At 45.4% G+C, this 12,638-nt stretch overlaps 1 protein-coding gene across 5 annotated transcripts in view; it reads right to left on the bottom strand.

The window, feature by feature from the left end:
- The window catches only part of LOC112455168 (ankyrin repeat domain-containing protein SOWAHB), a 97,224-nt gene that overhangs the window by 25,539 nt on the left and 59,047 nt on the right, over positions 1-12,638 (bottom strand). For 4 of the 5 annotated variants that reach the window (XR_003040830.1, XM_025016929.1, XM_025016931.1 and 1 more), the window contains exon 7: positions 9,683-9,695. Coding sequence is in view for 4 of the 5 variants with exons in the window: in XM_025016929.1 (XP_024872697.1) it covers positions 9,683-9,695 (13 nt within the window). In the remaining variant the exon portion in view is untranslated. The remainder of the gene's footprint in view (positions 1-9,682; positions 9,696-12,638) is intronic. The other variant, XM_025016930.1, reaches the window with a different exon arrangement.

Consider the following 12,638-nt stretch of genomic DNA (forward strand, 5'->3'; position numbering starts at 1 on the left):
GCGTCGCGCCGCAGATCCATCATCGTTGTCATTACCGCGTTGCGGCGGACCGGCGATTGTGGAGACGAATTATCGCCGGTATATACGTCGACGATTGTTGACAGGCAGCAATCATGCCGTTGGTACGCGGCCGACGATCATGTACTGCGCGATGGCCAGCGATACGGTATAATGTCGTGGCGCAGTAAAGGCTTATTCAAACAATACGATTTCTAGCGCGTCGCGCCTTAATATCACTCCCAAAAATCCCCTTAACGCTGATACCACTTGCCACATGACATTTCGAGCAAATTGTTGCCGCTGATCTTGACTATTGTAACATCTTGTGCAATTGGCGCTGGAATACCGTATCGTTTGAACAGGGCTTAAGGGCTCAAGCTCCGCGTGCAGACCGTCGAAACAAGGATCGCGATATCCGCGCGATCCGCCGAGACGTTGGCGAGGAAAACTCGAGGAGATTTCCAAGGCAAAATAGCGGTCGGAAGCGTGTAACGACGCGCGCGAGGCTACGCCGGCGATCCGTCATGATCAAGCGAGAGCTGTGATTTAATTGTCACCGGTAACTCCGTGACGAGATGGTGGAAAGTGCGCAGGGTCGGCTAAGTCGCGAGGCAAGAACTCCCGTAGCCCTTTCAGCAAGAAACGATTACCGCTCTGTGCAACCTACGAGAACTGCATACAAGAAGCGTCGTCGGTGGCTTATTCCGAAGATCTCTGGCTTCTATCAAATAGTGCTCCGTTTTTTATTTTATGCAAAGTTTATTTTCGCGGAATATCCTTAGAATTCTTTGTATTTCTCGAGACTGCAGAATCAAGTTTCGCATAAACGCAAAGAGCGCCGGCAACTTTCTGTTATGGGGCACGATATTTATATTTTATTTGAGAATCACAGTTTCCCCCCGTCTCCACATATAAATATAATAAAATATCTTACAGTACAGTGGAAGAGCTGAGGCGCGCGGAGTACTTTTTCTGAAAATAAGCAGCGGCCCTGGCGCAGGAAGGCAATAATTGAGGAGGAAGGGCGGATTGCGGGGTTAAGATCGGCTCGATTCCCGTTGGTGGAAACGCAACGGTGTTTCGCGAATCTCGTCCAACGAGCGGACACGATATCCAACGAGTCGGGCAATTATAAAACTGCTGTAGAGAGTCACCGCGAAACACATGTCGCCCTCGTACCACCCCCGGAGCCTCCCTCCTGTCCTGCACCGATGCCGACATGGGAGCGAACGCGCAACACGCACGCACGCGAGCACGCACGCACGCACGCGGCCGCTCACGAATGTGTGAGTTCCAGGGGTCTGCGTGCGTCGCGGGTTCTGTATAATTTGACATGTTGTCGTACACGTTATTATTCAGATAGATCTTAAGATACGCGCGAGTCGAACGGACTTCTCTTCCTCATTCTCCTTTTCCTTCAGTCAGTCAGTCAGTCAGTCAGTGAGTCTCCCTCGCCACCATCGCCGATTGTCGTTTTATCACTGTTTCCTTGATCATTCTGACCCGTCAGTCGACGCTCATGATCACGAGCGAATTAAATATTATGTGACGTCCCGTCACGTCGGCTCGACATACATCTTTAGAAAATATCGAGCAGCTTTTGAATATACTAATAAATTAATGGGAAAACGATACTGTATAAAGGAAAGATGTGTTCAAAGAGTAACTGTGTATTGATAAATGTGACTGTATATCGATAATTTATTCCGATAGCGGTATTATCAGCGCTATGTTCCTGTGTTAAAAAAAGTCTAATCGTAGAGGAAACTGATCTTTTCTTGCTTTCGGATATTTGTACGCCGGTGACGCGGGCTGTTGTACGATTCACGAACGCTAATGGGCCCTATTAGCGGCGAGCGCGATGTAGCGAATCGTTCTCGAACGCGTATAAAAAGCGACGCTAGCCACCCTTCCTTCTTATTAACCGCCGGCGATAATAAGGAGAGACGCGCGCGTCATTAGAACTGTGGTAAATATTCAAACGTGCATATATAAAACCGAGCCCGAGCACCTGCGGCCCCGCCTAATTATTCAAACTTTTTAAGTCGCGGCGATTTATATCGAGCAATTAGCTCAGCCTGTAACGCTAATTGGAATGAGACCGCGTACGCCCGCCGCGTACTGTACAACTGATAAACGTCGCCCGTTTCGTTAGTTATCTACGAAACGTTATCCGCTTTCGGAGGATACATTTCACGCAAAACTCCGGAAATATCTCTAGTCACGTTCTCCCTCGTCGTGATCTTTTTATTATTATCGCGAACAGTACGAAAAAATAGGTAGAATATTGATAATAATAACGTAGTATCTTTGCGCGGAAAAAGTTGTTCTCCAATCGATGGATTAATATCCGATTCGATTGTAAATTAGATATTTTACACATCGGTAGTTTCTCCTTATTAAAATGAATGTAATGGGTGTATAAAATATTAATTATTAAATCAACCTAGAGTACTAAAAACGTACATAATAAGTGGAATGTTTTATAGATATGTGTGTTTAGTTAAACGCGCTAAGAAGCATAAAGTATGAACAGGAAATTTGCGCAGTCATTATGCACTTCGTTAAAAAGTAACTACATCGAGCGCTATCTTTATCTCTTACATTTTTATTCATTAGGAAAGATACGTTTATCTCACACAATATTTTCGTCATAATTACGGCATTAGTGTCTAGCTTGAACGAGATACGTGCCAGTCAACTTCGTGAAAATCCATGTTTGTTGTGTGAAAATACAAATTAAAATATGTTAGAAATGCCGGTTGTATTAATCAATGTCTGTCTAGTAAAAGGTAGGCGTGAAGGTGCTTCGTCATTAGGGGCTAACCTTTCAAACGTCTTCGAGGTTGAAGAGTGGCGACTCATCCGTCAAATTTTTCGAATATTTTTACGATTAATATGCATACGCCATTTTTCATTTCGCGGATCTCTTATCGAAAGAATTATCGTGTCGATTATAGAATTAGATATATTTTTATCGCTTTAAGATCTGGAAAATTTTGAATACCGAAATCTATTTTTAGTGCAGCCGTATAATCAAAATGTCACTGTAAAGAAAATGATATCTTACTTCGTAAGAGAAGGAAATTTGCTTTTTACGGTACTATTATACAAAGTCAAACACACGAGCAATTATAACACCGGTAATCAAGATAATGTTAGAGAGATATAACATATAAATACAATATAAATACCGCACGCGTCTACCACTGCGTCTTTTTATCGCCGAATGCATTTTGTGATTTTGAAATGTCTCGTTGCACACTATCTCGTTTCCTGCCCGTCCGGATACCATCGGAGTCTCACGAGTGTCTTTGTTGTATCTCGTACAATAGCGACACTCATCGTAAAGATACAAACATTGACAACTTCGTTTGTCGACTAGGATACGCGGCGCTTTAGATCGTGCTTAACTCATCGTGCCTGATCGTCTACGACATACGCGCGATATGCACCCGCGTAACGTGCGTGGAACAATCGATAGAGTAACCTCTATCTTCCTTTCTCGCGAATGCACCGCGCGTCTACGTACGCATAAGCAATGCGAGAGGAAACTTCTCTCGCGCTCTCTCTCTCTCACTCTAGTCGCACACCGGAGAGATCTCCCGCGGTAGATATAGCGCCGGCCCTAAACATCCGCCATTATATTAAATTGTGTATATTTCCCTTCATAATTGCTCGAATTATACGCATTATGTAAATCGGTATGTTAATGCCCTCTTGCTCCCTTCCCCCCCTCTCTCTCTCTCTTTCTCTCTGCGACCCGTCGTATCCCTTCGTCCGCGATTCTTTTCCCCGCTTTTGCCCGCCTCGACCGGGGATTACAGCAATTTCGTTTAAGCGCGCGCGCGCGCTAAATGTTACTTTATGCTCCTTTTATATCCGCCCGGTATCTCCTGCCGGGCAGGCAGGCAGGAGAGGCGGGCTCTAGATCGCGCGCGTTTTAACGCACGCCTCTATTTACATATTATTTCGCCAGATCTGTATCGTCGCGTCCGAGAGATCGTGGCGTCGTAATCGCGCTTCACGGCGTTCGGCGCCAAAATCGGAGCGATCAAGCACGTTAATCGCATTCGCGTCATTCTCGTCGTCGCGATGCCGCGAGGACGACGATCTAGCTTAACGACCGACGGATAAAATCAAGCTCGGAATTTTGGATGATCTTTATAACTTGTAAATCACGGAAGCGCTAAATTGGACTGGACTACTATACGTATAATGACAGGGTTATTTAAATTTTATCGTTTTCTACAGCGCAACAGGAAACATATTTCGTCTGTTTATATTATTAGCGTTTTACGCATTTATCTTTCATGCTGAAACACTTCCACTTGCAGTAATATCGCAATTGAAGTTAATGAGTTTTGACACAAGCCCACACGCACACAGAAAAAATGTGAATTAAAATATTCCATTAAAAGTAAGTATCAACAAATTATTGATTATAATCAGGTCGATTTCCATAATATCATAACCGATATAACTGTAATAACGTCAAAAATGCAAAACGGCGCATATTTTTCGCCGTAAAGATGGTATCTTAAGAAGTGTTTGAAGTATAATGTATATCGATAAGTGTGCGCTTCCTTATTAAGGTACCGAGGACTTCATCGAATTTGTATCCGTCGAGTTCAGCAACGATCGATAAATAATTGCGTGATAATCGTTACACGCCCTGAACATCATTTCGCATTTATCTTCATTTCTAGACAGCTGTACTTCACGTGAAATCCAGCGCGAATCGAGCGCAAGTGTTTCGCAAACTGTTTCGCCCAGACAATTTAGGGCAATATCGCTCGTCGTTTTCTTCCTTTTGAGAGAAACGCGCCATTCCTTTTATCATCTCTTTTTTTTCACCGCAAAAATTTGCCTGAACGACCTGAGCAGGTAATCCTGCGTCTCATTACCGGCGCCAATTATCGAATGGACGATTGGATCAGGTGCGGTGGCAAACGATCCTCGACTACTCTCAATCAAGCCGCGGACGAGAAGGACGACGACGATCGAGGGCAATTTCGATGATGATACGGAATTATCCAGCGCGAAGAGAAAGAAAGAGAGAGAGAGAAAGAGAGAGAGAGAGAGAGAGAGCGCGTGGTATCCCGAAAGAGGTTTTCACCACAGACTCCAACTAGAAGATCTCTCCATACCCTGCGCCTTTCAATATTTTTCGGATATCGTATATAATACTCTATGATATGTATATACATATAATCTATGATATGCGAAATATATGTGTTTACGTATGTACGCCGATAGGACGACTATTACGGATCTGCGGGCGAGCTTCGTTACGAGACCTGTGTGATTTTCCATGCAAATTGAGTTGTTCGCCTGTCATTATGCTAATAAAAGTAATGGCGCGTCGCATAGGGATAATGCAGCTGTCGTAAACGAACCGCCGCCGCGATCGGCATCGGGAGGCACCATCGCGGAAGGGTGCATCGCGAATCGCGACATTCGCGACATTTTTTTTCGCGGCCGATCGCCGTCGGCTCGGGGCCGCGACAGGTGGCTGACGAGATCGCGCGGTGAAAGTCGCTCCGGGAGCAACGGCTCTTCTTATCGCGCTCGCGTCCCTTCATTACGCGCGGACAATGCCGGGGAAGAAGTGGAAAATGTTAAATTCATCGCGAGCGAGAGGGAAAGCGAGGGACGCGCGCCGGATTTGTCTCACGATTAGTTTTCACCACCTGCGAACGACGTCGGGCGCGAAACGGGATTAGCCGCGCGAGAAGAAACGTTGGTATTATCGAGACGAGTTTTTCTCACCGCTGCACAGAATATCTCGGAGATAAGGCTACTGGATTTCTCTCCTCGTGCAAACTAAAACTACCGTTTCAAGCATTTCCCAATTTTTCTTTCGCGCGCTGAATTAAGAATTCACAAACGTATTCTACATTCGCGCATTATACGACGCTTTCTATTCAAATAATATTCTTGCCGGGACATTGCGTATGCTCGTTATGTCACGCGTGGAATGCATTTTCGTCAGGGCTAAACGCAACAGCTCGTCGCAGTAGTGTCGATACGCGAGTATCGCACGAACATGGAGAGTTTCGTGATAGTAATTACATTTATGTAAGATATACGCGCGTTAAATTGCGCTGCCGGTGTGCCGTCGAAAATAATGACGCGGCGATGTGTGTAATTAACGTGCCGTCATTGTGCTCGCGCCATTTAACCCAGGGGTTTTCCCCCGCGTTATTAATAATGTATAGGACTCGCGAGAGATAGAGCTTGCGCTTCTTCTCCTCTTTTTTTTCCGCGTACCGAACGCGAAAATGCAAACCGGCGCACGTCAATGACTCGTTTCTCACAAAGCGGGCGAGAGTCGTCCACTGAGCTATGGTGCATCGTGGGACTGACGGCGGAAACGCGTCTGCTGCCGCTCCGCTCCGCGCGGCGCAGCGTTACGTGCGTGCATAATGCATATCGCGTGACTCCGTCACGGATCCGGACAGTTACAACGTGTACACGCGTAACAATATCGCGTATCACGGCAAATCTTTTTCTACTACCGACGTCTAGCATTTTAATCGAAGTGCGAGAAAGAAAGAGAGAGAGAGAGAGAGAGAGAGAGTGTGTGTGTGTGTGTGTGTTTGTTTGTGTTTGTTTGTTTGTGTGTGTTTGTGTGGATGTGTGTTTGTGAATGAGAAAGAGAGAGAAATAGATTGCCAGGAATGCGTGTCTTCGTACGAGTGAACGATAGCGTAACGAGTGGCGTGCGTACTAATAAAAAATGTAATGCTGCGCGCGGTCTGTCGAGACAAGTCCGCCGTGCCTCTCCTTCACGCGTAGAGTGCCAAGTGCGTACTTCTAAAGCACTCTGTATATCGTATTACGACTGACTGGTTACATTGTAGCGCAATTACACTATCCCTATGTTAGATCTATGTTAATGACATTGTTACGTCCGGTGCCTCGCGATCGCGATCGTAAAAAGGAACGTAACACTTTTATAGTAAAATAAGGAAAATTTTTTACAACAGCGATAAATGTCACTCTAATAGAATGATATATTTCAAGCCGCGAGGGGGAAAAAAAATGATCACGCAACTAATCACGTATGTTCATACAGCTCGTAAGATCGAAAGCGATTCTATTTTTTTTTTGTTATTCACACCGGTCTGTCAGAACAAATGGAAACATTGTATCTCTTGACACGGCGCATTAGATCCCAGTTTTTCTTTGTTACATAGAAAGATGGATGGATTCGTAGGGAGAACAAGGCTGCCGTAATGACGGTTTATCGCAATTAAAATTATACTTGCTGACTACGTTGTAGCACAATTACACTATCTACCGGTAGATCTATATTAGTAACCGCAGCAATAACAACTCGTTTTTTTTTTTCTCTTAACGTCCAGATGTTCTTGCTTCGAGGCTTATCTAACCGTGCAGCCTATTATGCGTTTGACGAGAACGTTAAGGAGGATCGGCAACGCAGTGTTCCGGTGTATACTTGTAAATTTGTTTACGATTAATTTCCCATTTCCAAGCCTTGTTATTAACGAACGAGGAACAGTTATTTTTTAATTACTTCAAAATGAATTTTCGTTCAAATCTGTTCTAACTTGTTTTTCCACCTGACGATTGACCCGTTGAATTTTACGTACCATGAGTTTGCCGTATTCTCATAAGACGTTGGTTTCTTCGTTCTCATTGAAGAAGGCCATTGCCGAACGTTTACGCAATTGAAATCAGTCATTAAACAATGGATCCAAGGAAAAGCGCGATTTGTAAAACGTCGTGCCGGAAAAACTGCAGGACAGCGAGGCGCGCCCGCTGTGCTTTTACGAGCTGCAGCATGCCAGCCAATTACACCTTCCACGGTTAGGTGGTTCCACGTCTTAACGGGCAGTTAGTGCGAACATAAATGTCTCCGCTGTACGCTTTTAATTGCCCGCTTATAGCGCCGCTCGCAATATACCTACGCGATGGCGAAAAAGGCAGTGGCCGATGTAGAAATTTGAGACGCTGTGGTATGCGAGGCGAGCGATACCTGCCTCTCTCGGTTTATTTCCGAACGACCGGTGGAAATCATCGGTCAGGTTTCGAGAATCCCCGTAATAAATTTCGAGGCGGTCTCTCTTCGGCGAGAGAGGCTCGTCAAACGTTATTCCGTTTACAACTGTTGAATCTATGGACGTTTTAGTAGTGAGATCAGGATATATACAATCGCGAGGCGAGATCGCAAGATTGTGTGCCCATCCCTTTCTACCACGCTCCAATAACAAATAACACCGTAAATCTCGCCCGACCTTATTATAAGTCACTTAACCGGTATTCCTTTTCGACGTATGCATCGCGTGGGTGTGCGACGCTCGGATTGCCGCGTCGCGTCATGAGGTCCGTCGTGAGGCCCGTGGCGGAAGACTAACTTCTGGCCCGAGTAGGAACACTCGAATTTCGGTTATTAATTTCGTGAGGGGCGCGACGGGGTGCTACGACCCCCTCGTGCGTGTCAAACCGGGGTTGGCCCTTCATCGTGGCTCGCCCTTGGGATCCCCCTGAGACAATGGTCCCCCGCGGCGCTGGATGTCTCCGACGACGTCTGGGGACCCCCATCGGGACACGAATGCCACAGTCTCAGTTTTACTACTATAGAGACGTCAGTTATCCGTCCCGTCATTTTTGTATTTGGGCCCCGGCGTTTTGCAGGCCCTCTTCGCCCTCCTTCGAATTATTGGGACGACTGTATTGTCGACACGCGTTAATCGGCACGAAATATCGGCAAGGTCACGATATCGCTCACCATGCTAATCTGTCTTTTAATAATAAAAATAAAATAATAAAAAAATGCTAACAAAAATACGCAAGCTTTGTTTTATCTACATATATTTGAAAAATTGAGATAAATTTGTAATCCATGTTTCAAGCGTATTGCTTACTTTTAGAACGTATCTCGCACAATCAATACTGCACGATACGAGTAGGTAGAAAATACTCAATAATCTCTACAGTTATAGTGCATAATTTGTAACTAATTCGTATTTCGTGTTGCAACATTATTATTATTTCGACTAATTAGGTATACTATTCTCAACCGTTCCTCGTTCATTACTGCGCGAAATGGAATAATAATCATCGGTTAGATGGGCCTTAAACCTATGTGTAATCCTCCTCAAATGCAACGCGCTTGTGCGAAAATTACGGATAAGTACTATTCGAGTATAACGATTTACATCAATAAATGTCGAAAGATAGCCATGTTAACTCTTTTACTCTCAGTACATCCACCGCGTATAATCCAGTATATCCACCGTCTAACAATAAAGTATTAAAAAGACCAAATCGTAAAATACTTACGCCCTGTACATGGTTCGCAGCGATGTCCGTACGAAGATTAAATGTCGATGCCAACGTGCGTGTATGTAAGAAAAATATGTACCATTAAATGATATCGAAGAAGCTTTGCCGCGCTGTTTTCAAGCTACAAATTATTGCTACGGTTTAAGGTCCCGTCTTGCTCTCACGCGCGGCACATTTTTTAGCGATTAGCAATGTAAACTACATGCATGCTGATACGCGCAAAACTTCTCGCGCCCTGCGAGCTCTCGTGCCTACGAAGAAACCGGCGCTCCGCAATTAATTGCCTACCATCGACTCCGGCTTTTCTCTCCCGGCCCAAACCCATTACTTTGTAGCATTTGGCTGGTAACTTAATGACCTATACTCACGGAAGTCGGATCCTGAAACAGAAAAAGCGTGAAGGCACGGGTTAGACATGCTACTCAAAATTCACAGTGCGCTACGAAACGTTTAATTTTCAATTTTAAGGATCGAGCGTAGCATCGCAACGGCGGTGGCGGCGCGGCGGCGGCAACGGCATTACTCCTCCCGGTAGCCAGTTTCCGCTTTATTGCTCCTTTTTAAATTGCATTCGCTTAGAAATTCCGCTCGCACCACTCTCGTCGGTCGTATTATACGTAGTTGACTACGTGCTTACACGCAGAAAGGGGGAGAGAGCGAGAGGACAGTTCGACATTATGCAGGCATAATAATCGGACTGTAAATCGGTCGTGCGACGAAATAGCGTCCTGCCCCTGTGCTACGTGCATAACGTCGCGCGCAGTTTCTTTGTAAGTATAAAGACGTTCGTCAATTTGTTATGCATGCCTCGGTGGGACGAAAATTGCATTTAATTCGCCGTCGCTCTTGCCATTCCACCGTCCGGGCGACCGTCCGCGGCGGCCGTGGACGCTACATTGACTACATAAATGTAGATGTTCCATTTAAAAAGCCATTTTCGCGTGTTTAGCATAATACGTAATCGCGCGAATCGCCTGTCCGTCGAATCATCCCCGCATGTCCGTCGTCCGCAAAAGGGTTACCGCGTCGTTAACCGTAAGAAAAAAAGAGGATATCGCGAGCAAAAATATCCCACCTTGATCGACATTCCCCGAACAGTTTATTCCCCGTGCAAATGAGATTCCATCAAAATATGGAACGCCAGGAATCTCGAATTTTTGCTTTTTATACAGTTATATCAGTTGTCATAGAACAGAGATGAATCCCTGTCTGTCTTTTATACCAATTTTTTCTAATAAAGAGATTATTACGTCATAATTTATTTCCTCTTTTGATGATTATGTTGGTTACATCACCATTTATTGATTTATTAAAAAAAAATCCTGTTTACCAATTTATAGATATGCACTATTTATATAATGTGCACGCGACTCGTTGTATTTTTTAATTTTTCCATATTCTCTCTTGCACCGACATTTTCTCGTTGATAAAAAATTCTGCGGCCAACTGTAGTTTCGTTCAAAAACACAGCGACGTCGGTGCCGTGAGCGCGTTTCAATCAATCTACGAGTAAATGGCAATTCGACGCGACGCGTCGCGTAATTCACACGATGTGCACACAGACATCGTCGTTCTCGTTCCGCTCTCTTTACTCTTCGGTGGACAGTTTTACCACCTTTCGATAGTACCGGTTGTCAAGCGGTTCGGCGAGAAAAACTCGTTGCGAAATCGCCGATATATCGAAACCATACGTTCGCCGTACATCGCCGCGGTTCGGTGAAATCCCCGGCCCAATGAAAGTCGACGGTAAACGGTAAATTTTGCTTTAATTAAAACCCGATGGCCTGTGCAATTCTCTAATCCCTCTTAATTCGAGACAACATGTACCGTATCGAATTATCGTGTCGAATTATGATAAACGTGTGAGAAGAAACGCGCCGGCGCGTTTCCACCGACCGCGAGAAAACTTTCGAGAGCGTCGTTCGCGGCTAAAAGGCGGAAGACGAGGGCCGCGTGTTTCGAATCTCGATTCGACGTCCCGAAGCGGCGTACAAGATAGATGGTAATACGATTATCTATGGGGATGCTCCGCGCGAACGCAGGATATACATGCAGTTATACGCGATTGCTACCAGCGCCCGTTATGAACATAGAGTATCGCGCCAATGAACGTTTGTACGAGTTTACAAAAAAAAAAAAGAACAGAAGAACGTAAATCGAGCGAGTCGGGAAAAGAGCGAAGGAGAGAGAGAGGGAGAGAAAAGAGAAACAGAGAGAAAGAGAGATGAGAAAAGAGGACGAGAGAAGGAAGGGAAGATGAAGAGGATGAGGATGTCTGTAGAGAGGTTCGCCGCAAGATCGCTCCGGCTCCCACCGGAATTTTAACTTTTAATAATAAAGCGAGGGAGTCTCGTGTTGTTACGTTATGATAGCGCACGCGAAGGGAGAGGAGAGGGGGGGGAATGGAGGCGAATTAAAGGCGGTAGAAGGAAGTTCTCTCCGCTCTCCCGTCCTCGGTTCGCCTGCGGCCGGAGGCCGGGGCAAACCGCAGCACAGGGCACCGCCGCCACCGCGTAATTGCCGAGCTCTCACTTACCGGTCGTTCGATTGATTATTATTTTTACGCGCTGCGACCCGCCTGACCCCGCCGCGAAGTGTGTGCGAGAGCGAGCCGATCGGCGATCGCCGTATCGCGCGTCTTAGATCTCGTCATTAAGGCATCGCCCCGCTGCGGCGTGCTCTTCGCGGTGGACAGATTCCGTCCCCATAGAATATGCCATCAAAACCCTTTCTCGAAAAAAATATTTCGTAATTTTTTGACGAATTACTTATATGCGATTTTGGCAATTTTCTGGGAATTTTTGGACCAATCTGTTTTAAAATCTGAAGAATTCGATAGATAGAACGTTCAGTTATTAACTTATTAACTGTATAACATTTAGTTAAATACTCTTTATACTTTCTGATAGAATTAATCGCACGTTTATTGCAATTTGCAAGCTTTACTTTATTTAAATCTATCAAAACCTATCGTGTCGATGAATCGATCGGTCGGTGGCGAGCTATTATCTTTATATACCTCGACCCACCTGACCTTAATGTACCGATTGCTGCCGCTCCTTGAATCATGTTATTAAACCGCTTGATCTTATGGACAAAGGTTGCCAGGTGTGGGGAACGGCGAAATCACGCGAGAGCGCTCCGAGAGAGCCTTCTTTCCCTTCTCCCTTTTTTTTCATAATCAAAATGTGAATACACCGGAAGTCGTGATCGTATAATTAAATAACAAAGTAGGAATTCCTCGGAGAGATTGGGTGGTGGATCGCGCACGAGCTTTTTATGCGCAACAGAGTGCGGCGGTTACGCGGCTTAGCTCGACGCGG

This window comes from Temnothorax curvispinosus, unplaced genomic scaffold (genome assembly GCF_003070985.1).
Source record: "Temnothorax curvispinosus isolate PA1 unplaced genomic scaffold, ASM307098v1 QBEX01005876.1, whole genome shotgun sequence".
In the NCBI taxonomy this organism is placed as follows: Eukaryota; Metazoa; Arthropoda; class Insecta; order Hymenoptera; family Formicidae; genus Temnothorax; species Temnothorax curvispinosus.